The sequence below is a fragment of the Sturnus vulgaris genome, chromosome 21 (assembly GCF_052056855.1).
Source record: "Sturnus vulgaris isolate bStuVul1 chromosome 21, bStuVul1.hap1, whole genome shotgun sequence".
NCBI lineage: Eukaryota > Metazoa > Chordata > Aves > Passeriformes > Sturnidae > Sturnus > Sturnus vulgaris.
In genome coordinates, this window is record NC_142263.1 from 4,399,980 (window position 1) to 4,427,223 (window position 27,244).

Here is a 27,244-nt window from a genome sequence, read left to right on the forward strand (position 1 = left end):
CTGAAATGCACCACCCAAGCTCTCTCATTCTCTTAACCCCTTGCCTTTCCCGTGCTCCCACACCAGCATCAACTCCTTCTCCCTTCCTTTTGGGCGGAACAGGGTCTTGGCCCTCCCTGAAGGCTCCTCAAATGCCTGCAAAGCTCCTTAGAGTGGGACAATAGATGCTTTTCCAGGCCTGGGACAAAGGCAGATGCTGCCTGGGAAGAGCTGGGGCAGAGAATGCTGCCTGTGTCCCTTCCTGGTGGGTGGGGATCCTTGATTCTACCAGATTCCAGACTTGGAAAAAGCTGGAGCACAGGAACCAAGCAGACAGCAAAGCCCACACTGAGGAGCGTGCAGTGCAATCCCAAATCCGTGAAATAAGCGGATCACATGAGTCCAGGGGGGAATTCCAAGGGTAGAGGAAGGCTTTGCTTCCTCTGTGGGTGCAAAGCCCCCGTGGCAGCCGCAGCATCCCGACAGGAAGCACGCACGCCGGGCATGCGGACGAGCTTTCCAAAAGTAGAACTTTTATTGACAGCAAGGGAAAACTAAAAACAAAGACAGCCAGAAAGGAGGCAACAACACACAACTAGCCCCCCGCTTCCAGGTCCAATCCATAAGGAGCTGCTCCCAGTCAGATTCCTATCGTACAGTCTCATGAAATAAGAAAATAGCGCCAAGTTCATCCACCTGCAACCTCGGAGCTGTGAGCCCCAGCCCACGGCTCTCCCCACTGGCCTGGGTGGCTTTGGGAGGAACAGGACCCTGTCAGCCCCTCAGCACTGCAGAGGGGATGGCATTGAAGCCAGGACCTGCATTTCTCTGTGCAAAGAGCTTTGCTTTGTCTCCTGGGTCGCTGCCATTCTTCAGGAGCATTTAGATGCAAAGAAGACCTTTGTTTCCTAAGATCTGCTGTTCCTGCTCATTTCCTAGCAAAGGAGGCTGACCAGGAGCACTGGGAAGGAACAAAGACTCTGCTTCCATAGAAAATCCCTACTAACAAAGCAGGAGAGGGGAGAGTGTGTGCCGCAGGAACTTTCCCTCTCAGAAATGTCTCTCCCGTCGCTGGCAGTCCCTCAGGAACATCACACTGCGCTGCTTCTGACACAAGTTATCCACTTTATCCGCCCCATCCCAGTGCCCTCCCTATCCAATAGCCACAGGGAGGTGCCCCCGATGTCGGTGTGATGTCTCCATGTGGTGCATCCATAACAAAACCTTATTGTTTAACAACAGAAATCGGCTTCTCTGTGAAACTTCCAGCACACAGAGGGCAACACCAAGCAACAAAGGAAGAAGGAGCATCGACTTCCACCAGGCAACTCTGCTCTGAGCAAATCCTAAGGGGAAGGGCAGGGTGCAGGCAGAAAACCTCTGAGCTAGCATTCAGTAAAAACGCTATTTATTCACCCCTCTTGGTTACAGCTGGGCAGGGGAAGCAGGTACAGAGGAGGAGGCCATGCACTCCGGGCTGCTCCGTGGTGCTTTACTCCATGTGTCTGTCTCGGGGAAGCTGCCGTAGGCTGGCGCTTTATTTCGCAGTCTGATAAAAAAAAAATAATAGTCAAAACTAAATAAATATTGTTCCAAAAGAAGCCAGAGGAGAGAGCAAGCCTTTGGTACAACAGCTGCATCTCCAGCAAGACCCCGAGCCGCTGTGCTGGACCCCTGCAGACACAGCTGGGGTTGGCACAGGCTCTGCTGAGCCTGTCACGCATGAAAACATGGAGCAAACAACAACAGGAACTTTGTGAGAACTCTGGTTCGTTTGTCACAACCCCCACGACTTTGCTTTGTGGTCTCGGGACGAGGGGAGGTGGCAGTCAGGGTTTGGGAGAATCCAAAGGAAACAGGCTCACTTCCAGGGCAATGCACTTTCAGCTCCGTTTGCTTCCCAGTCTTTGGGGTGAAAGCAGAGTGCTGTGCATGTACAAGGACAGACTCCTTTGACCTCACGTTTGCTTTGCTAAGTTTCCAAGGTGCCTCAAACCGGAGCCTAGAACGCAGAGGCCGATGCACTGTTCCTTTCTACGATATATTTTTCTTATATATAGTATATATTTTTAAACCAGCCCTGCCAAGTCTATTCTCTCGCTCAGGTGCACATCACCAAGAGTCATTTCCCACCATCCCACGACGTATAAAACAGGAGTTATGTGTCTAAGGGAAGTCGCTTCCTATTGTTCCCTCTCCTTCCCCCTTCCTTGGAGAAGAGAGCGGAGGTGTCGGGTGTCAGGTCCTATCGATCCATCTCATCCAGGAGAGGCGTGGCGTCCCCGGCGATGGACATGGGCGTGCTCTCGATCATAGGGCTGGGAGAAGGGCGAGGGGTCAACCTCTGCTTCTGTTTCCTCCGCTCAGCCTCCTTCTCCTGCAGCCACTGCTCGGCCATCTTGCCCCAGTCGATGGCAGCGTGGCTGTTGGTCCTGCAAGGACACGGGGACAACGTGAGATGTGACAGGAAAACTTCCCTACCCTCCCTCTCTCCCTCCCCGTGGGGAAAGTAATCCCATCATGCTGCTTCCACAAAAATCAAGAAAGGAATGGAGACAAGACATGGATACGAGCACCCAGAGGTACTCACTTTGGCTGCTGCCTCTGCCTGGAGCTGGATGGCTGCGACTGGGAGGATTGGGGTGTGGTGTTGGCCTGGAGCTGGTACTGGGGCGTGGTGATGGGCTGGCTGGGAGTAGTGTAGGAATAGCTGGGGGTCATCAGAGGGGTGGCCACCGGCTGCTGTGCTGGAGTCGTGAAGACCTGTGGAGAGCAGAGGCTGTCAGGGGACAGAGGGTGGACCTGCCAGGCTGGGGGGACTCTGCACTGCCCTGCTCGCCCAGGAGGGTGCCCACCCTCACTCTGCATGCCCCCAGCCCAGCTGAGCACAGCACATTTGCTCCCCTGAGAGCTGGCCCAGCACAGCCTGCTCTCCTTGTTCAGCCCAAGGGGAGATGCTCGAGCCAAGCAGCACAAGAGACACTTGGGGCAAGCCAGCAGCAAGGAGATCCTGCAGTGGGCACGAAGAACAGATAAATTCTTCCCCTGCAGGCTGCAGAGAAGGTGCAGCAGCTCCCAGGATGGCTCCCTCCCACATCCCAAGCCAGCTGGCTGTTTGTCCCATGAAGAGCTTAATGCCTTTGCCCCACGGTGTTCATCTCCCTTTTCTTCAGATGTCTTGATGATTAATACATCAGGTTATCCACAGACCCTGCCTATACTCAGCTCAGCATTTACTGTGCCAAACTTCCTGAAAGCCTCCCAAGGTGCTCTAAAAGAGGATCGCTCCTCCCTGCAAGCCTTGTCTTGCAGCATCTCTTCTTTGGGTGCAACAGCTGGGTGTGTTTTTTGTACCCAGGCTCCTCAGTCTTTCCAAAGCTGGAATTTGCCTTGGTGTCAGCTAGGAGCTTGCAGAGTGGGCTGGGAGCAGGCACACATGAAGAAAGGCTTCAGCACGAGCCAGAACTGTCCAATTCCATCTTACTCCCTGCAAAGCCCCTGGGTGCTGGGTCAGGCTGAGGTGCTCCCTGCCGGTGCAGCTCGGGGATTAGCGCTGAGCTGAAAAGCCCTGCAAACTCAGCGCATACTTTCCCAGCTAATCTCCTCCACTGGCAGCTCACGTTGCCAATTCAGGGGCACAATCAGAAGGTTGTGTGCCCTCACTGCTGGATCCCCCCTCTCCACCCTGCCACATTCCTTGGGGGACCAGACCAGCTTGCTCCTTGCTCCAACTCCCCCCCGGAGCACGGCTGAAGTTATGCACCTCATTTCTCCAGTCACGGGAGGCAAAAGGAAACCTGGTTCAAGAATCCAGCCTGTGCAGCACCACAGGGACAAAACTAAGACTTGGGGACCCCAGGCAATGAGGGGTTCCTCAGCTCCCAGTGGTTTCTAGCAGCAAGGAGAAGCCAGCAGAAATTTAAGTGACACCTACGTGGTATGCGCTGCTGCCGCCTCCGCTGCCCCCGTAGCCATACTGGCTGGAGCCCCACTGTGCTGGGGTGGCATTTGGGTTCTGCCCCTGGCCTGTCACAGCAGCGATGGCACTGAACATCTGGGAGGTCATGTTCTGTGGTAGAGCATTCACTGCACGTGTCAGGTCTGCAAGGGAGACACACTGCGTTAGGAGAAGTGGAGCCTGCAGGAGCAGCTCACATCCCAGTTCCAACCGGGAATGGCCTGCACTGACCTGCCAGGTTGATGTTAGCTGGGGTAGCATTAATGGAGGCCGGAGTCCTGGTCCGACTGCTACTGCTGGGGGTGATACCTGTGAAAAATACCAAGAGGGAGATTAATTCTCCTGGAAGAGCAGCCATTGGTCTGAAACTCAAGATTTGAAAAAAATGGAGTTCTGGCACAATGGCTTGCTATCAGGGAATGGTGTGTGCTGGACTGTATGGTGGGGGAGACAAAGGAGAGGAAAGGACTGGTCCGGACTTTGCTGCACAGCCTACATGATGAAAGATTAACTCTCATGAGAGCTCTCAGTGGGTCGGTCCATGCATCCATGCATTTCAAGCATTGCTTGGAAACTTCCCATATATAGAAAAATCCTAGGACGTATTTTTGGGACAAAAAAGTCTGAACTGTCCTTTAATAACTGTCCCTAATATTGTGTGATAAACAAAGAGCTGAGATACTGAAGTTTTAGGCTGCTCACCTGGAACAGGGTCCTGATAGTGATCCTTAAACCATCGGAAAAGTCCATTCACAGTAGGGAAGACTTGGCCCCGGTAGCGGAATCCCTCTGGTGTCACTGTCACATACTCTATCCTGGGAGGAGCAGGGACAGCATGAGGCTGTTTCAGTCACTCACTGACAGGTGACACTCAGAACAGGCATGGACTAAAATCACAGGCTATGGCTGTACGGATAATGAACAGATAGATCCACCCAAGACACTTTATCTTCAATAAAGTTAAATCACAATTGCTTCAAACTACCCTGCCTTTCCATGAAAAATCCATCATTCCCTGCCTACACTCCCACAGCACAGGGCAGTGCTGCTTGTGGCAGCCAGATGGTTAAGAAACATGGGAGTTTCCTGGGTGAGATTTACTGCTAGAATTAGGTCCTCCACTGTCAGGAAGCCAAATCCTGGCAAAGAGGAGGCGTGATTTACAGGGATTCTCACAGAGCTGGAAGAAAAACTGGCAGCAGTCAGCTGAGGTTTAGTACTGGCAGTACTCAGTGCAGATGCTGGGCTTGCCTCTCACTTACCTTGGTTTGCCTCGAGGCTGATATCCCAAGAGGAATTTACCAGGTAGATCTTTACAGGCACTAATAAAGTATGGAATAAATGTTGGCTTCTCTTTCTTGGTCTTTATCAGCAGCTCTTCCAGCTTCTAATTAGAGAGAGAAAGAAAATAAATGCTCCAGGGGAGCCCACATTTTCAGCAGTACACAGAGCCCATGGATATCTTCCTAAGAAGTTACCACATCCTGGGATTGTCTCACCTTCTTGTCCCCACCATTGCAGTCCTGATAGTATTTGTGGTTCAACAGGTCTCTGGCAAAAGAAGCCATTGGCTGGACATAACGAGCAACAATTTCATCCAGGTCTTCAAACTCCTTTGAACAAACACATTTAAAGAGGTATTTAGGGTGCATTTGGTCATACACTCTGCACAACAAGCCTTGAGAAAAAAAAAAAAAAAAGACAAGTATTGTCTAAGGATCCAGAGAATGTATTGGAAGTTACTCTCCAAGAGTGTGAAAGCAGCTACAAGGACAGAAGGGCTGTGTCAACCTGTAAAATAAGTCCTTCTCCTTCCCAGGAGTGCCCTGCAGGGCTTTACCTCTGTGTTAATCCAGAGCATGGAGCCCAGGCTGAAGGCATTCTCCTTGCCCTCTTCCCGGACATCCACATGCTGGTAAATGCCATCGTTGACCTTCCAGGTGACAGTCAGATGATTCTCCCCTTTGCTGCTTGGCCGAATAATCACATCCCCTTGGTCCATGGTCTCCATCATCTTCTCTGCTTGCTTGAAGCTGATGTTGTGGAATGATGGGTGAGCAATTACCCTCTTGATGTACGCTGGGGAACAAAGGGAACGTTCAGCCTTCCAAGAGGAACTGCTTTGATGCAACCGTATCTAATTGTGCTGATTGTCCTGAAGCAGCCTGGGAAGGCTGGAATTACCAGGGAGAGAGAAATTAAGAGAACTCACTTGTCCTCTGCTGCTTTCTTTTCATGTCTTCTTCCTGTTTGTGATCTGCTGCCTCAGAGTCGAAGTCGTAGTAGGTGTCTTTGGGCAGTTTCCACTCATTGTTCTTGTCCATCAGGTCTGAGGTCCTGCAGGTCAGGTCTGCACTGAATTTCTCAATGTCAATCTTCATGATGCGGCAGTGGACGGTCATTCCCACCTGCAGAGGAGGTGCAGGCCAAGGTGAGCAGCAGGTTTGGCAGATACACCAGAATCTCTGTGCTACACAACTGTGGGATCCACCTGGCACTGAGGAGGTACAAATCATCTCAGCTACTTCAGAGTGATACAACCTTTAGAAGCGATCTCTCGACACAAACAAAGTCAACTGATCCCAACAACGACCAGAATCAAAAGAGATTAAGGGAAAAATGGGCAGTTCTCAGCACATCTATAACCTATTACCCACACCACATGGAAGACTGAATGTCTGGAGGGTGAGAACAGTCACCTTTTCTATTTCAAATATCTTTCACAATGGCGGCAACAAAACTGGACTTCAAGATGTGCATGAAAGCAGTTAAGTGTGTGCAGAAGCAAACACCCAAAGGAATGCTCTAATAAAATGTGAGGCAGAAAATCCCCCCACAAAAACTGCAATGTCTTAGTTCAGTTAGCCACGATGAAGTTAATAACTCTTTAAAGAAATGCTGAGACCTCTGAGCTTACAGGATTATCCATCACCTGCATGGATTGTTGGGGACCTCAAAAGACAGCTAAGATGTGATTATTGCTATTATAATCAGCTATTATGTGATAAAAAGGTGTTACTCCATTTCTTTCAGAACCCCAATCCCTGTCCTGAGCAGGACCAGTAACTCTGATGACCTGCACAAATTAATGGAGAGGGAAGAAAAAGTTATAAGAGGGAAAATGACCCTTGCCTGTCCAAAAGCAGTTGTGTGAACTCTTTAGAAAGCCAGAAACAAAGGGCAGCTCTGCATTAGAATGCCTTCTGGTCTCCTAAACCCAGACTCCAGCCAGATGACAATAAATCCTCCTTCAGCACAACGTGTTAACTGATTAACAGGGCCTCACCAGCTGCCAAGGGAGATTTGCACTGTGGGACAAGGACACTAACCAGAACCTGAACTTCCTGCTGATTTAAAGTCCTTACATGAAAACAAGGTTGGAAAAGTCATTTAAGAACAGTTAAGGACCAGAACATAAAGAACCAAACTCTGAGTCTTTGGTATTGGCTCCGGGTTCTTCCAGCTCTCACTGGGGGTGTGAAAATCCACTGCTTTCATACCTTCACCCTTTCTTCTGGCCTCTTGACCACCTTGTCACTAAGAAATTTTGTTGGGATGAAGCCAGCAACACCATTATCCAGACGTGTCTTCACTCCAATGGCCTGACCTGGGCAGGAACCGCTGTCAAAATGGTTCCAAACCTTGAGCAAGGCAAAAGTAAATAAATCATTCAGCATGGAAACAAAACAGCCCCAGCAGTTCATACTCAAAACAAGTCCAAAAGCTGTGTCAGCAAAGTGGTGAAGCTAGCAGAGACTTGTGGAAGGGGCAGGGGACAGAAGACTTCAAAAAATGCTACCCAGTAATGCAATCTTCCTCCTCCAGTTCTGCTCAGCTTATGGGACATTGCAACCACGAAGGTCAGGACATTTTTAGACACTGAACACCAGCCTGTAGCCAGGGTTTCTCTCTAATGAACACTATAGGGGTTTAAAGTCATGGATTACCCAGGCTGGAATTCACAGTGTTTAGAAGGGACCTAAAGTACAGCTGCATTAAGCAGCAGGTGGTCCAGATAAGTTCTTAAAATTGAAAAGGTGGCACAGCCTTCTGTTCTCAGTGTCACAGGCAATTTCTCTGCATGATATACAATCCCAGACCACAAACAAGAACACTTTATATATCTGCAAAGAACTGGTCAGCTTACTCTCAGGTCCATTTCACTCTAAAAGCCATAATGCAGCCATAAAAGACTTGCCAAATCTATACTGAAGCAATTAGTCTGAAGTGCAACAGATTTTATTTACAGCCAAAGGCCACATCAAGTTGGGATCCTGGGGCACTGCAGACACGATCTTGGCTCTGATACCTCATCTCCCAAGAACCCTACACAACACTCCTGCTGATAGCAGGCTCCTGACTAAGGCAGGCCTGTCAGGAGAAGCAGCCCCACCTCACTGAGCTCTGGGAAGTTGTCCTGCTGGCAGAAAGGGCACTGCCAAAGGCCGGTTTCATCATTCCGTATCGCCTGGTCGTAGCTCTCTCCCTGTGGACGCCTGTGGGCAATCCCAGTCACATTGCAGATGATCATTTTACCTGTGGGGTGATGGGAGAGGGGAAAAGAAATAATGCAAAACTGCAGAGCTGGGCAATTCCCTCCATCCAAGGTTGTTGTTCATGCATGATGGTATTAGGAGGCCACCCAGGTACTGGAAAAGCTGCTTCACACTCCACCACAGCACTGTCCCAGCACCATGCTCACTCAGATCCACACATCCTGTGTCAGCTTAGGAGGACAGAAAGCAGGGATGTGGACAGGGATATACCTATGTAAAATGTCTCTGGAGTTTCTTTGGTCAACATATTGAAGACCTCCTCCGTGTTGGGAGAACGGTACGGGGTTCTCAGGTCCTTGTATCTGCAGCTTAGCTCAGCTCGAATGTCATATAAAGTGATGTGCTTGTCACCATAGCCCTGTGTGGGATTCAGAGGTTATAGAGGCATGAGCAGCAGGAAGAAGGTCAGTAGGGAATCCAGTGTAAGTTTTGGAAGAACTCAAGCAACTTATGAAACAGCAAATTTAAAAAAAAGGAATGCAGCAGGTACCAACAAATGGTGAAACTCGGTCACAGGATGTTGAGGAGGTCAAAAGGACAAACATATTCAGGGAAAAGAGCTTAAATGGTCTAATTACTGTCTCCTGTCCCAAGTGTACTTTCTGCAAGCATTTACTACATGTCATTGTCAGACACTGATGTTCATCATGCCTGCTTACATTTTTTACAGCTAATGCCCAGCTCCTAAAAAGGATAAAGCTACAAAACATGAGAATCTCAGCTGGGCAGCAGAGCTTCCCCTCTGTTTCTCAGCACCAGGAACCCTCAATGCACCTGTCTTTCCAGTTCTTCAGCAAAGGCATCGAGATCCAGGTCTTTCAGGCGCTCAGGGTTTTCCAGGATCTCCTCCAGAGCTCCTGCAGGATTTGCATCCTCAGCTGACTCATCATATTCCAGGGCATCCACTGCCATTTTCCTTGCCCATTCATAGGTTTCAGGATGGACCCTGGAGCCATCTAGGACTTCAATGTAGGAATCAGTGCTGAAACAAAACCAGTGTTCAGATCAGGTCTCTGAGCTGTTCCAGCTGTTCCTGCAGCTCAATGATCAAGCACATTGTTGAGCATCACTGCTGCCTTCCATGGAACAAAGTACTCCAAAAAGGACACTATGAATTATTCATTGCTAAACCAACAGGAGACAAGGCAAGACCTGGCAAACTGCAGTCTGCAGCTCCAAAGACACAGCCAGGCATTTTGGATGCTGGGTGGATTTGATCCCTCCATACTACAGCTGCTCTGTGAGCAAAGAGCTCTCTGCAGTTTCTCTCCTCACACAAATTCAGTGTTGCTATTGAGCTGTTTGGATGGGTTACACTTTGCCCCCAGCATCTCTGGGATTTGTATCCTGCAAGAATCAAGGGAGCTGGTGGGGTTGGATCACTCAATGTAGAGATTCAGCCAGGTGTTCTTTCTCACACTGCTTTTCAAAGGCAAAAAACCCTGGAGAAAGCACGTTTCTAGTAAGTTACTGTTTGTGCAAAGCAGTCAGTCAAGTTCAGAAACAAGGTTACACTGTCCTCAAAATACCTCTTGTGCAGTTACCAGTAACTTAATGCTCTATAAACTTCCCAGTGTTGCTACTGGTTTAAGAGGAAGCCAAATTGCTGAGTTATTTCTCAAGCTTGAAACTTTAAAAAAATAAAATACTGTTGGAACAACCAGGCAGAAACTAAGCTGAAGTGGCCATGGGTTACTGATGACTGCATGACAACTAATTTAGGGAACAATTGGTTTTAGTTTAGTTCCTCTTGACCACAAAGTCCTTCACACTAGAACAAGCCATATAATTAATTTTCTGCAGTTCACACTGCTGCTGTGCAAGTTTAGCTGCCTGTAAGAACCAGATTAATAACCAGCAATACCTAAACTTGGCCTAAAATCAGAGAGGCCACACAGAAACTCTGGGGAACACTGACTCAGGGAAGGTCACTGTGTCAGCCTGTCACTCACACTGACTCCACACCCCATAGGACATCAAATGCAACCCAATACCCACCTATCACCCAGTGATGCTGTGTCAATTTTGATAAAGCCAGCACAGTTGATAAACACTTTGGGTCCCATGTGACACATTGTAACCAGCTGGGTCCTGTTCTCCAGACGGGTGTTGTTTTGTTTTAAGATCTGCAGAGAGAGGCAAGAATATAAACCTTGAGAGAGGCAAGAGCGTAAACCCTGCTATTCAAATACAGGTTGCGTTTAGAGGTTGTGGACTTCCTATCCCTGAAATTGTTCAAGGCCAGGTTGGATGGGGCTCTGAGTAATCTGCTTTAGTGGAAGATGCCTGTGAACATGGCCAGGGGTTGGAATTAGATGATCTTTAAGGTCCCTTCCAACCCAAATTGTTTTTGTCTGGGAAAAAAGCAGAGGATTCACACGGCACACTGCAGTGTTTAAAAGCATCTGACACACGCCCATCACAACTCTTAAGTTGCTGCTCCCTGCCAGTGTCTCAACATTGTGTGAAAGATGATGAGTCCACATAATCACAGCTCCAACTCTCAGGAGAAGTGTTGGCTTTTTGCCTCGTGTTTTCTACACTGTGGAGGTGTCTTGACGCTCTGACAGCACATCCATTCCTGTGGGTTTGGGAGCTGGCTGCGATTGATGGATCTGCTGAGCTGTTTGGGTCTCTCAAGGACACAAGTCCACGTGTAGCTTCAGGGCGAGGCACAGTGAGGTAAAAACACACATCAACAGAGCTGTCAGCTGCACTTGGCACCCAGGACCCTGAGTCCTCCTGAGCACTCACAGAGTGCTGGGGATGTGCTGGTTTTGTAGGCAGGCCCTGAAGCCTCCTTACCTTCAGCAGGTGAGTGCCTTTGCGTGGTCCCAGGCCACACACATACTGCAGCAAAGCCTGGCTGTGGGGGTGAGCAATGGCCCTGTTCACATCCACCCCCACCTCGTTGACACGGTTGATGAATTCGCAGTAGAGTGCGTTCAGCAGCTCCTCCTTCACCACGTGCTCCTGGCAGAGAGAAGAGGTGTTAGCCCTGGAAAAGATGGATCCGTGCACCCCTCTGCCATGAGCCAAACACAACACACTGGCTCCCAGGAGCTGTGTTGCACCTCGGAGTTACCCCTGAGAACAGCCTAAAGGCTGAGAAAAAAGCAAAAAAAACCCAAAAAACAGAAGGTGCTGCATAGCCTGAATATGGCACAGAACAGGCAGAACTCACACAAGTTTAACTTGGAAATCTTTTCTTCAAAAGCAAAACCCTCACAGGCCGCTTTCTCTTGTGGAGAAGGATCTTTCATGCCCAAGGAAAACTTACCTGCAGAGGGTGGAGTTTCAGGCAGAGAATGTCCTCATCAGAGCTGCAGACCTGGGCAAACTCTATGAGGGGGTCCTGGATGCGGCGAGCGAGGGACACGGCCTGACGCAGCAGAGGGGGGTAATCCCGGAATTCATTCTGCAACAGGACACTGAATCAGGGAAAACTCTCGTGGTGTTTTCACACTTTGTACCACAAGCAGCAAAGACACATCAGATAGGCACTGCAGCAAGGAAGCACTTGGTGCTCAGGGCAAAGAAAGCCGAGGTGAAAGGCTCCCAGGAGCTCTTATGCAATTAGTAATGGAACAATCTCACTCATTTCTGATTGCATCAATATCTACTTTGTGCATCTGCTGGTGCTGATCTCTTCAGGGAAGCCTAAGATGTTTTGCCTTGATCCAAAGATCAAGTACGTGACTGTCCAGATGGAACATATGAGACAGAAGATGATGCAAGGCCAGCACAATAAATGGAGGATGACACAGCATGAATGAGCAACAGACTAAGGAAGAGCTGGAGTAGCAGAAGGCTCACCTCAGACTTCTTGCTGTTCATGTAGAGGATGGCCAGTTCATTGTCCACCAGCTCCACTCCAATAGAGGACAGTTGCTGTCCTTGGTCCAGCTCATGAACAATTCTCTTTACATCTTCCATCAGCATCTGAGCATCCCTAGGGAGAGACAGCCAAGAGGACTGAGGGGAGGGCATAGAGCTGGGTCCTGGAAACAGTGAAATGTAGGCAGGCACAAGGAAGGGACTGCAAAGAGAATGAGAAGTGGAAGTAGCACAAAGACTGACCTGTTCTCGCCTGCAATTGTCACCACGTGAGGCTTCTTGTTCAGAAGGAATTTCTTCAGTGTTTCAATATCCTGGGCCTGGAAAGAACAGTAGAAAATCAGAGCAGAAAAGCTAGAGGGTTTCTGTTCTGAGCTACATTCATCTCAGTGACAGCTGCACCAAAGCTCACCTTCTTTTCCCTCTCCTCCTCACGCCAGGCATTCCTTCTCTTTGTGAAGTGTGGCAATCGGAGGAAATCTGTCACCTCACCCTCTCCATTAACCAGGGCACAAAACACAGGGTGGTCCCTGTCAAATAGAGATCCCTCAGATATGGAGGACTGCTAAAGCTGGACATGCATCCAGACACCATTCCCTCCCTCCTACCTGGCTGATGAAAACGCAATGCCCAGCACCCGGATTCCCTTCCCTTGGTTTTCATCCATGAAATCATCATCTTCCTCCACTTGCTGATCTGGCCTGTATGCAGCAACCTTCAGCCAGTTGTACAGTTTGCGGCTGCAAGCCTGGGAGAGCAGAGAAAAGACAAGGAGGAGTGAGAAAATCCACTGCAGGGGCATTGGCATAACCCCCCTCTGGAGGGAAAGTTGAACCAGACTCAACCCCTGTCTCCTCCTCCTCCCTAAGAACTTGTGTATGCCCTGTCAGCAGCTATCCCCAGAACACTGCAGGGCTGCCAGTGTCTGCAGGCCCATCGTCTCACCTTGAGGACATATTCCTTGGCCTCCACTAAGAGCTTGTTCTTTAATTCTTTGGCCATCTGCACGTAGAGGAATTGGTTGAGGGAGCGCTCGATGGCCATGGTGCGCTGGCGATTCCACTCCTGCACCTGGTGACTGAACTCATCCCGGTAATAGAACTGCTTGATTTCCTCAAAGTATGTCTGGTCACTGCCATAACTGCAAGAAAGGAGGAGATACAGAAAGGCTCCAGACACCTGCATGGACACCATCACTGGCAGATGTCTGCACACCTCAGATTCAGGTAGCTGCTTGGAAAAAATTAGGGAAGAGCCAACCCTCGCATTAAACGCTGCTTTAGCTGCTGAAGTGATGCTGTGGACAGATCACAGCCACTCCAGCACACCCATATATTGCACAGTGTGGCCACTCAGATGTGCAGCGAAGGAACTAAGTTGGTTGGGAAGCAAGCATCATCTTCCACAAAAATCCCAAGGTTTCAGAGGTTGCTTTCAAGTGACTAAGACAGATGTCTGCTAAAGCTCTCAACAAGATGATGAATAAAGTTAGACCCTGACAGGCTGCTTGACTTTGAGGTGCAGGAAACTACCAGGCCATGACTTTAAGAAATAGTTTGGGTTACAGAGGGGCTCTAAGAGCACTGCATGAATGAGCTCTGCCAAGTCAGTGATAGCACAGCCAGTGGGAACTCACCCCTCCACTCCTTTCATGTCAATACTGATATCTATGGTGAGCAGTGCCTCGTCCTCTGCCAGGCTCATTTTCAGGAACTGGTCATCTCTCAGTTCCTTCACAGGCTTGTTCTTCATGTATTTAAAGGAATAAGCATAGTGGGCTTCATCAATATCCTGGGAAAGAGGAGAGACAGTCAGCACACAGGGCATTCATGAAGAAAGATGCATCTGTATGTCACAGCAGACAATAGTTTATATTCAATACCCCCTCAGCCCTATGCCTGCCACTCTGCATTTCCTTCCCCAGCAGGACACAGTGGAATTGCTTCCCAGTCCCAGAGAAACAGACTGTTTCAATAATTGAAGGCAACATCTCATCTGGTAAAATGCTGAGACTAAAAATGCAGCACGCTGCTGAGCTGGGCTCTGAGATTTATTCAGTTGCCACTGACATGGGAGAACAAGCAGTTGTAGGTTATTTAGATCCTTCCCTGAATTGACCCACAGAGTCAGAGCTCCCTTCTGTACCTTTTTCCCTTTTTTGGTTGGTGAAATGTTGATTTTAGCTCGTTCTTGGAAAGTCTGTCTCAGGACCTGTCTGACCAAGGGCTCCCTGGCAATCTGCAAAGCCACCATGTACCGAGCTCCTTCCAGCACTGCTTCCGGGCTTGGGAATTGACTGCAAGCAAAAAGGCAACGTGAAGGCTTAGAAGAATGTGCCCAGATCATCTCATTTGTGTTACATCCTCAGTAACTCCATGAATACCCCACCACACTGACCTACACACATAATCCTTGGCCAGCTCCAGGGGCTCTGCAGGGAACTGCTCTGTCTCGTGACGTTGGTAACTGTCTCGGAGATTCTCTCCAAACTGCTCAGGTGTCAGACCAAATTTCTTAGCCAAGCCATCTGGTAAAAAAAACAAATAAACAAAAAAAAACCAATGAGGACAAGGGTATTGTAGCTAATAGTGAGCAAAACTACCAGTCTTCTTTCCACAGGTGGGGCACAGCACCCTGCAGAGCACGTGGGACAGGCCACTGCATGCTCAGCAGGACAGAGCAGAGCCTTACCCAGCCCAGCTGCCTGGCAGATGGTGTACATATCCCTTCGGGAAGCCTGCTTCAGCTCAGGCCCCTTCTGCTCATCATCCTCTGCATCCTCCCCTTCACCTGTAGGAAAGATACATTAGAGAGGCATCCAGACAGCTGGAGCGTGTCAGAAGCACGGTAAAGAGATTAAACACAACCTACACCGTGCAACAGAGCCCCTATGTCCCACAAAGGCATCTCAAAGGTCACAGTGGCCTTAAAATTATTCAGGGTTGGAAAAAGACCCTGGAACCACTATTTTCAGCGTCACTCTTGCAGTTTTAATAGGAGTATCTCTGGATTGCACGTTAGAACATACATCAAGTTTGCTGATGCCATCCCTGTCAAAAGTGGTGGCATTCACATTCCATTGGAAAGCACCTTGTGTGGCAAACCTTAAACATTTCCAAAGGTGCCTGAAAGACCCGGAACTAACCTGAGATAGAATGACAGGCAGAGATGCTTTGTGCAAACACAAGGGCTTTTCACCAAACTTTCTTCCTATTCGTTCGAACCAGGATTTTCAAGCAGCCCACAAAAACTATCAAATGTGGGGAGACAAACCTTCCTCCTCTTCACCATCCTCCCGGATACGCTTTTGCTTTTTGCGAGCAGCCTTGGCAGCATTCTGCATCTTGGGAATGTCTCTCCCATAGTACAGCAGGAAGTGATTGTACACGTCCTTCAGCTCGTCCATGGACTGCACGTCCTTCAGCCTACAGAAAGCCAGCATGTTACACCCTGCCTGCAGCTAGGTCATGCTCAGAACACTCAAGGAACCTGCTCTGACTCAGGTCAGGCAGAAGAGGAGCCCTTGGATTCAATTCCCAAAAGAATTTTAAGTATTTCTCATTATTGGCTTTGTGGGTGCTCCGCAGTGGCCAGAGCGCTTGTGCTCTTTGGGCAAGTCAATGGACATTTTAAGTCATTTTGGAATGAATATTGAAGTCCTGGCATCCTACCTCTCCATGTCAGTAGTATCCAGGGCCCTTATTCCATCAGCCAAGGGCTTGTCTGGGTCAGCAGAGATTTGCTCATACTGGTAGGCCTGCATCTTCTCGAACAGTCGTGTCAGGTTCTGCTTGCGGATCTTCAGCTGAGTCCACTGACAAGAGAACAAAAGAATTGCAGTGAAACATCCCATTGCAGTGTGTGATCTGCCTCCTCCCTTCCCAAACAGGGACTTCCAGGATTTTGGGATATTTGTCATATGAAAATGATCATTAAGATCTTCACAGTTAAAGCCAAATGTGGCATGCAGCACGTCTCATTTAAGAGATGTATTATATTAACAGAAGAAAACAAAATCCAGGTCTGGATCTGATAGTAGAGAAGCAACCTGCACTGCTGGCAGGAAATGTCACTACACAGAAGGACTCAGTGAAGGGAAAGGACTTTTTGGAATCTTATTTTGTCAGATATCCCTTTACCACCGTATGACAGCAAAAATGTGAAAAGACTTGGGTAAAAACCCCAAACATGGCCAAAACAAACTGCTGAAAGCATCAGGCTAGGTAGGAGGACAAATGTTGATGAGACAACCAGCAATGAAAATATTCCTCACCTTCTCATCCCACTGCCAGACCCTCCAGAGATCATTGATGTGCAGCTCTGGCTCCACATACTCCTTTCTGTAGAAGGCGATGAATGGGACCTGGGCCAGAAATGAGATTCATCACCCCTGTGCAGGGGACTGGGCTGTTCCTGACAGCCAGGAGCCCAGACAGAGCTCTTGTGCCATGTGAGACAACAAACTCATGGGGCAGCTCTTACTCCACCACAGAATACACATAGACCAAAAAACTTTTGCAACATCAGGCAACACCTCAAGAGAACAGATTGAATGCACCCAGCAAGGCTCAAGAGAAATTCCCCCACCTCATTCAGCCTCAATTTGTCCAGAATCAGGGAAAGATACTGACAGCAGCTCTGTCAAACAGGCCTTAAAAATCTGCATTGCTGCAGCTCACACAAGATGAGGTGCAGCTCCCAATGGGGCATCATTTTATCACAGGAGAGGCAACCAGGGATGGTATCTCAGCCCCTTCTATGTGCCCTAAATGTTTCCAGCAGCCCTTCTAATCCTGTCAAGAAAAGGAGACAGACCTTAGTAATGAAGAAAAGTTGCAAATTACCTCAAAATGCTGATTTCTCATGAAATTCAGGGCTTCTTTAATCTTCTGGATGGTGCTGGGCCCCTTGCGGCTGAAGCTGCTGGCTTGTCCACGGTCAAGGTAGTCAGAACTTTCCTGAAAAGGAGAAACACGTTGTGTTCACTCTGTGCCTGAGCTCATCCCCTAAAAGAGCAGCCCCAGTTTAAGGCTGAGAAATTGTGTTTCTTTCAATTTCTATGCTCTTTTTTGCTCTGTTTCATGGATGCAAAAATGAAGATACACACATCAAATGACCTGCTGAAAACCAGAAATAGAGGTGGTATGGGCACCACGTTCCTATCAGCAGACCCCTGGAACAAGTCACAGTCCTTTACCTGCAAGGAGATGGTGGGTGTTGCAAATGCATTCCTATAAATCCAGTCAGCTTCTTCCTCCAGCTCATCATCTTCAGCACTCTTCACTGGGATGGATCTCAGCTGGGAAGAGACAACATCATGAGCAGAGGCACGTGCAACACCAGGGCTTGCACTGCCATGTTTCCAAGAAGCCTGGAAATTATTGTTTTGAGCTGCAGGTTACCTCTGGGGACTCCCACCTATCCTGCCAAGGACTGTCTGCACCTTCTGAGCACACAGGAAATTGCATCAGCTTTACACTAGATAAAGGCAGCTACAATCCTACCAAAGGTTTGTGGAAAGGCCTGCAATGGTGCAAAACCTGCTGTGAAAATCAAGTGAGGATATCTCCACTTCCTACCAGACTTCCAAGTTTTCTCCAGTTACATCCTCTGTTCCAATCTATCTGTGCCTTGCTACCACTTTTGTTGCTGCAACCACAGAGCAACAAATGATAAAGCAGCTCCAGAGCCTCTCTGGGCACTCAGTCTCAGCCACTTCTCTTTCAGAGGTGCTGCTCTATCACCACTGACATCCATGAAGATGACAATATCTGTGAACAGGTCACCTACAGCCAGAAGACATCACAGACAGCATTTCCTTCTGGGGAAAAAGCGTCCTTGGGAAAAGTGGAAGTTTCACACATCCTATTTCACAGAGAGGGGTAATAAACCTCTACACAGAATTACACTAACATACACTAAAGGGAGATGGATTTCTCAGTGAAAATCTGAATAAAATGTAAAACTAAAACACCAGAAGGATTCCTCACAGCACAAACAACTCTTTGTACTGAGAGCAGTGTAAGTCTCATCACCTTGAGTAAAGTCAGTTACGGCAGTTATTTGTTAGCTGGCATACAGGTAAGCTAGAAACCTTCCCATGTCTTCTCTGGCACTGCATCTTGCTCTCCATGTGTCCAGCTCAAGGGATTCCTAACATCTTCCAGCACAAAGCCATCTCAGCAGAGCCCAAGCCCTGCACTTCAGCAGTGCAACACTGGCACCCAGTGGCCACAGGGAAGCTGCGATTAGAGCTAAATCTAGATTCACTATAACCACTCCCATGTCACCGATAAGTCTGAAGGCAGTTTTAGCCTGTATATTTGACATGTGAAGTCGTCAAAGAGGGAAAAAGATATTCCAAAATCCATCCAGCAGCTTGTCAGCCTGCAGGTCTCAGGCCTGGGAGCCAAAATGCTTTCTGCCTGCAGAGCTGCAGCCCCTTGCCTCACCTGGAACCTCTCAGGCATGTCTGTCATGCGGATCTCGTTGTCCTGGTCTGTGAGGTGGCTGCTCTCCAGCTCACTGGGCTCGTACATCTCGAAGATGCTGCGGCGACTGACGCGTTTCTTGGTCGTCTTCTTGGGCCGCACGCGGGTCTCGCCTTCCGTTTCCTCGTCCTCGTATTCATACTCCTCCTCCAGCTCCTCGTCGTACTCGTTGTACTTCTCAAACTCATCGTAGTCAAAGTCCACACCAAAGATTTCCTGGGCTTCCTGCAGAGCACTGGAAAGCAAAAAAAAAACCCCACCCCTATTGTTCAGCCCCACAGTGCAGTTCACAGAACATCTTTACAGCCACATAGAGGAGGCCAAGCTGTCAAAGCTTTAGTTTTCCACACAGGCTAAAATAATCATGGACAGGTACAAATTCTGAGCTTTACTGCAAATATTTCTCTTAAGGGTCTGGTTTTGGTATCCCTTTAAAAAAATCCAGGGGAAAAAAGGAAAAAAGGAAGGAGTCATACATTTCAGAAATCACACACTAAAAGCTCTGTGTCTAAATTTACCAGGTTTCTTCTGGGAAAAAGACCAGCAGTATTCAACCACAAGCTGAATCACTCTGCAGTCGCAAGATCCAAATAAGTTGAGCACTATTTTCAAGGCTCCATGCCAACTTCCAATCAATACTTACGCATCTGTGTATCCTGGAAGCTTCTTCCTCCATTTTGGCTTCTTCAGAGGTTGTCCATCATCATCCACGATGAAGTCATCAATGTCTGGACATTGAGAAACAATTCAGGGAACTCAGATACAGAACTGGTACCTCTGACAAAGCTCAGCCAGTGCAACTATGAGCCTCCACCACAGACTTAGGCTGCTGCTGGCTGTCAAGTCTGCCCAGCTTCCCACAGCACCTCCTACAGCAATCTCACACAGTCCAGGAGCCTGAACCACAGGAACAAGCTGGAACAAACTTCCAGACAAACTTCCAGGCAAAGCCATTTGAGTTGCAGCTCAGTGCACTGAAAATACAGTCAGGAAAGGCCTGGCTGCCTTGGACAGTGGAAAGAATTCCTGAAACTTTTCTGGTAAGGCAGCAGCAGTGAGAGGCTGAGGCTGAAGAGGGGTAGGGCAGGCATGCACTGTGCTATGAGGTACTAAACAGTGCCTTGAGTGCCTTCCTCTGAAGCATTTTCATTTTTGAGGCAGCCTAGGGGAGGTATTCAAGACCTCAGCACACATAACGTGCTCCTGCACAAAGTGGTTCAGACAGACAAACTAAACCTGTCACCCAGAAACATTTAATTCTCAGGATTGTATTAATCAGACCAACAAGAGCTTCACCATAACAGGGTCACAGCCTTTTGGACACTTCTAGTTCAGAGAAAGTCTGAACTTTGTTCCTGTGCTTTAATCCTAGAACAAACTTTGGTTGTAACTGACCACCCACACTCACCAGATTCATCTTCCTCCTCCTCCTCTTCCTCTTCCTGTGGAGCAACAGGAGCTTCCACAGCTTCCCCTCCTTCCTCGCCTTCACCATCCTGAAAGATTTCTTCAGCAATGGCTTCCTTCTCATGTTCTTCCTTTCCATAATCTTCTGCTTCATCGTCCTCATCATCAGACATTTTTCGCACACGCCTGAATTTTTGCTGCAAGGACAATTCCTTGTTAGTGCCCACAATCCCTGGCTCAGCACTGCACTTCCTCTGCAGGCACCTGGGAGGGAGCAGGATGGAGCCCAGCACAGCACAGGCATACAGGGGAGAAGAGCCACCCCCTCAGGAGTCGTGCCTGTGTCACTTGCATGCTGTCACCACCAGTGCTGGCCTGGTTGATGTGACTCTAATGTTTCAGAAAGAGCTTTAGAGCCCGTAACAGCCTGTGCTGACCTTGAGGTTAACAGCACACAGGAATGGAAGATGAGACTGTCCTGAAGAGGTGGAAAGGGAGGAGCACAGCAGACTTTAGGAACCAGAAAAATGTGCTTTGCAAACTCTGGAAAGCCAGAGTTGCTTGGGCAGGGAGAGATCCTGCTTCCTTCAAGCACTCAGCAGTCCCTTTCCCAGAGGGTAGGAGCTGATGGGAGGCACTGTCTGCTCACACCAGGCTGGTGCCCACCCTCCTCTGTGCTAAAACACACCACATCATTAACAGCAACATGGGAACACAACTCACTCTTTTGACTTTAACGCCCAAGTTTTCTTCAATGAGGTCAAAATCATCATCCTCCAGGCGGTCATCAAAAGCTAAAGAAGAGAGCAGAGCTAAGTTACACTGTCCTTCTCCTCATCTGGGAATGCACTAAGCCCAGAAGGGTTCAGCTTACCCAGCTCATGCAGACCAGGGCAGAGGGTGCTCTCTGCCAGCATTACACTCTGTCACAAAACTTACTGCGCTTTCTCTTTTTGTGGCCAACATCGTCCTCAGAGTCTCCAGAGTCACTGCCTTCCTCCTCCTCTTCCTCATCGTCATCATCGTTAATGAATCCTTTCAGGTTCCCCTGCTCATCCTGATCATCGAGGTTCAGCTCCTCCTCTTCCTCATCTGGGAGGGAGAGCAGCACGTATTAGACACCTACTGGTTATCCACTGAGACCTGGCTCTGAGCAGGCAGCATCTTCCTTCACACCATCCACACAGAGTCTTATTTGAACACTTTTACTGACACAGAACCCAGCCAGCTGCTCCTGCCAGATCCCTGCTTCCTGTCTCATGCTCTCTCTGCAGAGGGAACAGGTGGAGTGGTGACACTGGGAGAATTCCTCTGCTTTTACCATTTACTATCAAATTGTGTGACTGCAAGTCCCATGGGGCTGAAGCAGAGTATTTTTTATTGCCAATTATGAAAACCACTTGGAGCACTTGGAGGAAGGGAAGCACTCAAACAGCTGAGATTATTGACTACAGATGGCCCTGCTATTATAGCACAGTTATTGCTCCATCTGCAGAGCCACGGGATACAGAATAGAACAGCAATGAACACAGACAATTCAGAAAACTCACCATCCTCATCTTCCTCTACAAACTTCTTGGTTACTCTGGGTACAACCTCCCCATCCTGGTTGTACTCCTCCTCTGACTCCTCTGCTTCGCTCTCCACAAAGTCAGACATGGCTGCAGTCTCTCACACAGCAGCTGGGGAAAGAAGAAACATCCCTGGCATCAGCTGAACAAGCAGAACACGAGCACTTCCCCCTTCAGGTTTTGGAGAGAAGGCAGCTAAAGCAAGAAGGCTTTCAAAATTAGCTACAGAGGCCCTGAATTACCCAGTGTCCACCTTGCCTGGACTTCCCTGTCACCAGAGATTAGGCAGCAGCCAGGAGCTGCCAGCTCCTGCCAGCCCGTGTCTGGGTGAGGAGGGCAGGAGCTGTCACAGCAACGCTCCCGGCTGGAAGGCACACACGGCCAGAGCCTCCAGCCCATCCACGCCCTCCCACGCACTGGGAAGGCTCCCACTGATGCTGCACGGTGTCAGGCACACAGCCCAACTCATTAGGATCTTAATATGATTAATCCTCATGCAGTCAACGAAGCCAGGGTGACCCTGAAAAGGGCCTCGACTGAGCGGCGATTGCTGGCTGCAAGTGAGACTGCAGAGCAAACTGGAGAGAAGAATGGGGGTCCCGGGTTGGGGCAGGGGGTTTGTGGCTGCTCACAAGTCAGAGCCACAGCCAGGATGTTCCACATCAGGGGCCTCCATCCAGAGCTGAGGAAGCAACAAGAAAACTACAAAAACAGGGCATTTTCTATATCCAGAACCTTCTGTTTGATGCGTTTCCCAACTGGGGTTTCTGGAAACAACATATATCAAGCTTGGCACAAAGGAAAGTGTTTGCCAAGTTCTGTCTCTCTGAGCCTTCCACTTCTGGTGGTCACAAACTCACTGATATTTTTGAAATTTTCAAAGGAAGTTTTATTCACCTCTTTTTTACATACATCAAAACAACTGAACCTTACAAGAGTCAGCTATGAAGAAAACCAAATCAACTCCTCAAATGGCTGTGAGGATGAAAACGCCAGCCCAGGAAGAAGTACAGGCCTTTGGGAAGGAGCAGAACAAAAAGCAATTCAGAGGTGTCAGATCTAAAGCCAAAACCTCCATGTTAAATTACATCTGATGTAATTCAACATGCAAACACGCAAAAACAACAGAGAAAAAAAAAGACGAGAAAAGAATTCCATATTAGGGAACGATACCTAAACAAACACACTTGAAAATATTCCCATAATCATTTCCCCACTGCAAACAACCCACTGAAGGAAATCAATCCCATACGGGACAACCTGATCAAGGCTTTGCCATGGCACCTCTCGTGTGCAGGATTTCTTGTTCTGGCCTGAGAGCCACACATCTGCTGCACAAACACAACAACTTGAAGAAAAACAGGGACCTACTGCTCATTTAAAAGGTCCAAGGCTGATCTTGGATGATCTTTTAAGTCTTAAAATACGAGCAGCTCCAAAGAAACGTGTCATCCATATCTCATTAAAGAAAACCCACAACAAAGCTGAGGGAAAGACCTCTGCCAGATTTCAGACACGAGTGGAGAGCAGCTCATACTCGTTGGCTGCAGAATATGTGGCTGTGGCCAACTTCCATGCAGAATGCTCCAGACAAGAGCAGGCCAAGGCTACTGCTCTGCATCCAGACAGGACGTAACATTTTAGAAGTCAAACACTTGTATTTAAGCATCCCTCTCAGAAATAATGCCTCAGAGGGCAGCACTGATGCCAGTTAAATGTGTGTCCCTGATGCAAATGGCACTGATGAATTGTGTGACTACACATAATAGAGAAACAGGGATTATGTTTACCCGTGTATGAATATTCTGTCAACTTCACGATTTCTCACCAATCCTCCTGCTCCAGGTATTCACCAGGGTGTATTAACATACAAAAGCCTGCAGGCTGAGTGGCTTTTCCTAGAGCATTCCCAAGTCTAATAACCTTACTTATCTCCTGCCCATGATCAATACAAACCCGCCTCGTCAAAGCACCACATCCAATTTCACCATTTTCTGCCAGTGAAGTATTTACCTCACGATTCCAACTTTCTTCCTCATCACTTGCTCTAAAATTTCCTGGCAATTTCATTCCACGTCAATTCAAATTTGCTTGGACACAGGGAACAAATAGGACTCGAGAAAACCATCTTATTTAATGATCCAGCCAAGCAGGCTCCACACAAGCCAGCCACTCACAAACGCGGGTGCTTTCAGCTCCAGCTGAAATTCACCTCAGGACACCAAGGACGTCACTTAGCATGGAAAAAAAAGCAAGAAGCTAAACCAGATATGGATTAAAGGTGCCTCTCCCACCCTCTGTGCCAGGGAAGCCTTAATTTAAAACAAAACAAGCCAGGGAAGTGAGGAGAACAGCAGAGGCAGAACTTGGTGAGGTCACACAGGGAGAGACCTGAAAAGGGTTTAAAGACTCTGGACCAAGGAGTGTTGGGCCAGCCCAGCTGTTTTGATCAGGAGTGTCTGCACTTTGCTCAGCTCAAGGGCACGGTGGCACTGATCCAGAGTCCACAAGCTCCTTTTTAACTGGGACCATTGAGTTCTGATCAGGTCAGGCCCAAGATGGACATGGGCTGCAGACCCTGTGAGGTGAGGCTGGGCCTTTAGAACAAGTGCTGCTTTGTGAGAACCTGAGGATTTCAGGAATCATTCACATAGCCAAATATCTGCTGGCTACTCAGAACATTGGGAATAGAAAAATCCCTCAAGAACTTCACCTGAGCAGATGTGGGGCGAGAGAAAGCAGAAATATCTGACATTCCCTCAGCTACAAAGATGCCACCTCTAAGGCAGGAGACCTCAATAATAACCAAGAATAACCAAGCAGTGTCCTCAGAGCAAGATATATTTATTATTCAGCAATCAACCTCAGGACAGCAATGTGAATACACAAACCAACAAAGTCAGGTGCTCATCTTGACTTTAGGACAGCACGGATGCAGCAAAGACAGGCCTTGACTTCTCCCTATTCTATGTGGAAGAAACTACATCAATCTCACATTAACACTTGTCTCGTGGGGTTTTTTTAGGGGGAAAGAGGGTTTGGGGAGGGATGGTTCTAACCTCTGCCACTTCATGATTCAACTCACAGTCCATTTAGGATCACACAGATCCAGGGAGCCACACTGCCAAAGCCACCACTGAACATCTCGCTCAGCTCTCCATGGCCACATTTCAAAGGGTCAAACTGCAGAGGATTCAGAAAGCTCTGTGAGAATAAGAGAGCTGGAGAACTCGACTCAAAATGCAGAGCCTAAGGAAGCCAAATCTATTAATTCTGTCAATTAAATGCTTATGAAATTAATTTTAGCACAGTCCAAGTACATCTACAGGAGTCCAAGTCTGACAACAAATGCCTGACTAGGAAAAAAATGTGACTGCAAAGATAACACCACCCTTTCAACCCCTCAAGATCTCAGTGAAATCAATACCAGTTTTCTTAAAAAAAAAAAAACAAAAAAAAAACCCAAAAAAAGCAAGCCATGGTTGAGCTGGAATGTGTAGATTTAACACTAATAACTAAGCAGTGGTCTTCAGGCTGTGCCCCACCACAGAATTCAAACAAAATAATCTTGTCATCTTTTAATCTGAAGCTTATGAGCATAACAGAAACATCCCTGTGAAGCACTGCAAGGCACTCACACCATGAGAAATTACCCCTCACAGGCACCTCAATGCTGAGCTCTTCCTCACAGGCATTTCTTGGTATCCACATGGACTTCTGATGGCTACTGTGGCCTGCCAGCCCTGATATCAGCAATATATCACTTTATATTTAGCTTTTACAGCTGTTTCACAGATTTCTGAAGTCTGCATCTAAACCTGACACTCTCACCCTCCTCGCTGAGAGGAACACAGAGGGAAGTGATGACTGGGGACCAACGATGGGGAAAGTCCAGGCAGCCACACAGCTCAGGAACTTCCCATACCTGCTTTGTTGGTTTTAATGCTCCTGCTGGTCCCACCGCCCCCGATGCTATCAGGTGGCAGCACGTCCTGTGGCAGGCTGACACATTTAATAGCATGTTGTGTGAAAAAGCTCTTCCGCCTGTTTATTTTAGCCCTATTGCATCATAATTTCCGGTCAGAAGCAGAAAACTGATGCTCCCTCCTCGCTTTCTCTGACCTGCCCATGACTTCACGTACCTGGATCATATCTCCTGTCAGCAAGCTTCTCCCCTCAGGTGAGGACACGAAGCCTTTGCTTGCCCAAAAACCTGCTCTGCTCCTGCCCCTGCCTTTTCCAGCGCTCCCTTTTTGGGATGGTCTAACCAGAATTGCCAGGACACAAACTGCCAACCATTTACTCAGCAGCGTAACAATGTTTTCTATTTCATTCTCTCCTCCTTTAAAGTAATTTCAAAATATCCCTCTTAGGCCACAACGGGGTGTTGAAGTCGTTTTTAAAGAAACAATTGTTATGACACTTACTGCTCTTTCCTGAATAAGAGCTGATGTTGAGCCAATTTTGTGGTGTTACCTTCTTTACACCTTCTGCCATATCGCATTTACCACACTAGCACTCCCACCCGGTGTTATCTGGTCTCTGCAACTCTCCACAGTTTAGTTGTCCTAAATAATTTAGGAGAAACCTTCTTTCTCCACATCGTCGTATTCAGGAAAAAAAAAAAAAAGAGCAGAGGACACGACTGTGAAACTCCACAATAATCTCACTCCCCCATGAGCACCAATCGCTTGCCACCTTTCCGTCACTTATTAAACCCAAAAGGGCTTTCCCAGGCCCTTGGCTTTTCAGGGAGCACCTGGCCATAAGTTTGGAAAGCCTAATGCGATGGTCTGGGAATCACACCCGCAGAGCACGTATCTGGGAACCACACCTACACAGTAAGGGAGTCCAGGACCACCAGTGCGGTGAGAAACGAAGGTCACACCCTGTCCCCCGCTCCAAGAGAAGCATCCCGATGCTGCCCACGCCATCGCCTCGCATCCACAGCTCTCCCCACCGTGCCAGCGCTCCCCCGCAGCCCCGGCCCCACTGCAGCACGGGGCGGGGGCTGCGGCACCTCCCGGCCCGGGGGACCCACCCTCGACCCCGGCCACCGCCTCGCCTCCTCCGGGCCCTGCCCGCCGCCTCCCCGGGAGGCTCCTGCTGCCGCCAGCCCCACCCACGGCCGCCACCGGGGCGGCCGCCGCCGCTTCACCCCCGCAGCGGGGCCCGCGGCGCAGCCCGACACCAACCTCGGGGACGTCCCTGCCGCCTTCACCGGGGCTCGGAGCCGCCGCGGCACCGGGCCGGGTGTGACGCCCGGGCCGGGACAAACGCGGGTTCGCCCTTCTCCTGATCAAGGACCCTCGTTCCCCGCCACCGCCGCCCCGCCGGGCCCGGCGCGGCCTTACCCGAGGGGCCGAAGGAAAATGGAGGCGGCGGCGGCGGCGGCGAGCGCGGGGGGCGGAGCGGGCGAGCCGCGACCTCCCGGCGGGCGGAGCG

At 48.9% G+C, this 27,244-nt stretch overlaps 1 protein-coding gene across 2 annotated transcripts; it reads right to left on the reverse strand.

Moving 5' to 3' along the window:
• Positions 1-491: 491 nt before the first annotated feature.
• Positions 492-27,244, reverse strand: SUPT6H (SPT6 homolog, histone chaperone and transcription elongation factor). Of its 2 annotated transcripts, none has more exons than XM_088176954.1 (37): positions 27,154-27,244; positions 21,779-21,910; positions 21,168-21,320; positions 20,952-21,022; positions 20,230-20,425; positions 19,465-19,549; positions 18,783-19,056; positions 17,528-17,629; positions 17,175-17,288; positions 16,604-16,693; positions 16,002-16,144; positions 15,604-15,755; positions 15,022-15,120; positions 14,728-14,857; positions 14,476-14,626; positions 13,967-14,121; positions 13,276-13,471; positions 12,939-13,078; positions 12,743-12,860; positions 12,574-12,650; positions 12,310-12,445; positions 11,774-11,911; positions 11,299-11,466; positions 10,492-10,619; positions 9,268-9,475; positions 8,704-8,851; positions 8,331-8,473; positions 7,438-7,578; positions 6,150-6,345; positions 5,778-6,016; positions 5,437-5,550; positions 5,200-5,324; positions 4,640-4,752; positions 4,169-4,246; positions 3,914-4,080; positions 2,570-2,742; positions 492-2,411 (listed from the first exon to the last, which is right to left on the reverse strand). In XM_088176954.1, the coding sequence occupies exons 2-37, from the start codon at positions 21,885-21,887 to the stop codon at positions 2,225-2,227; spliced, it is 5,157 nt and encodes a 1,718-aa protein (XP_088033080.1). In that variant the 5' UTR covers positions 21,888-21,910; positions 27,154-27,244; the 3' UTR covers positions 492-2,224. The 2 variants fall into 2 exon arrangements, with proteins under 2 accessions (XP_088033080.1, XP_014731973.1); XM_014876487.2 differs by having other exon boundaries at positions 26,995-27,195.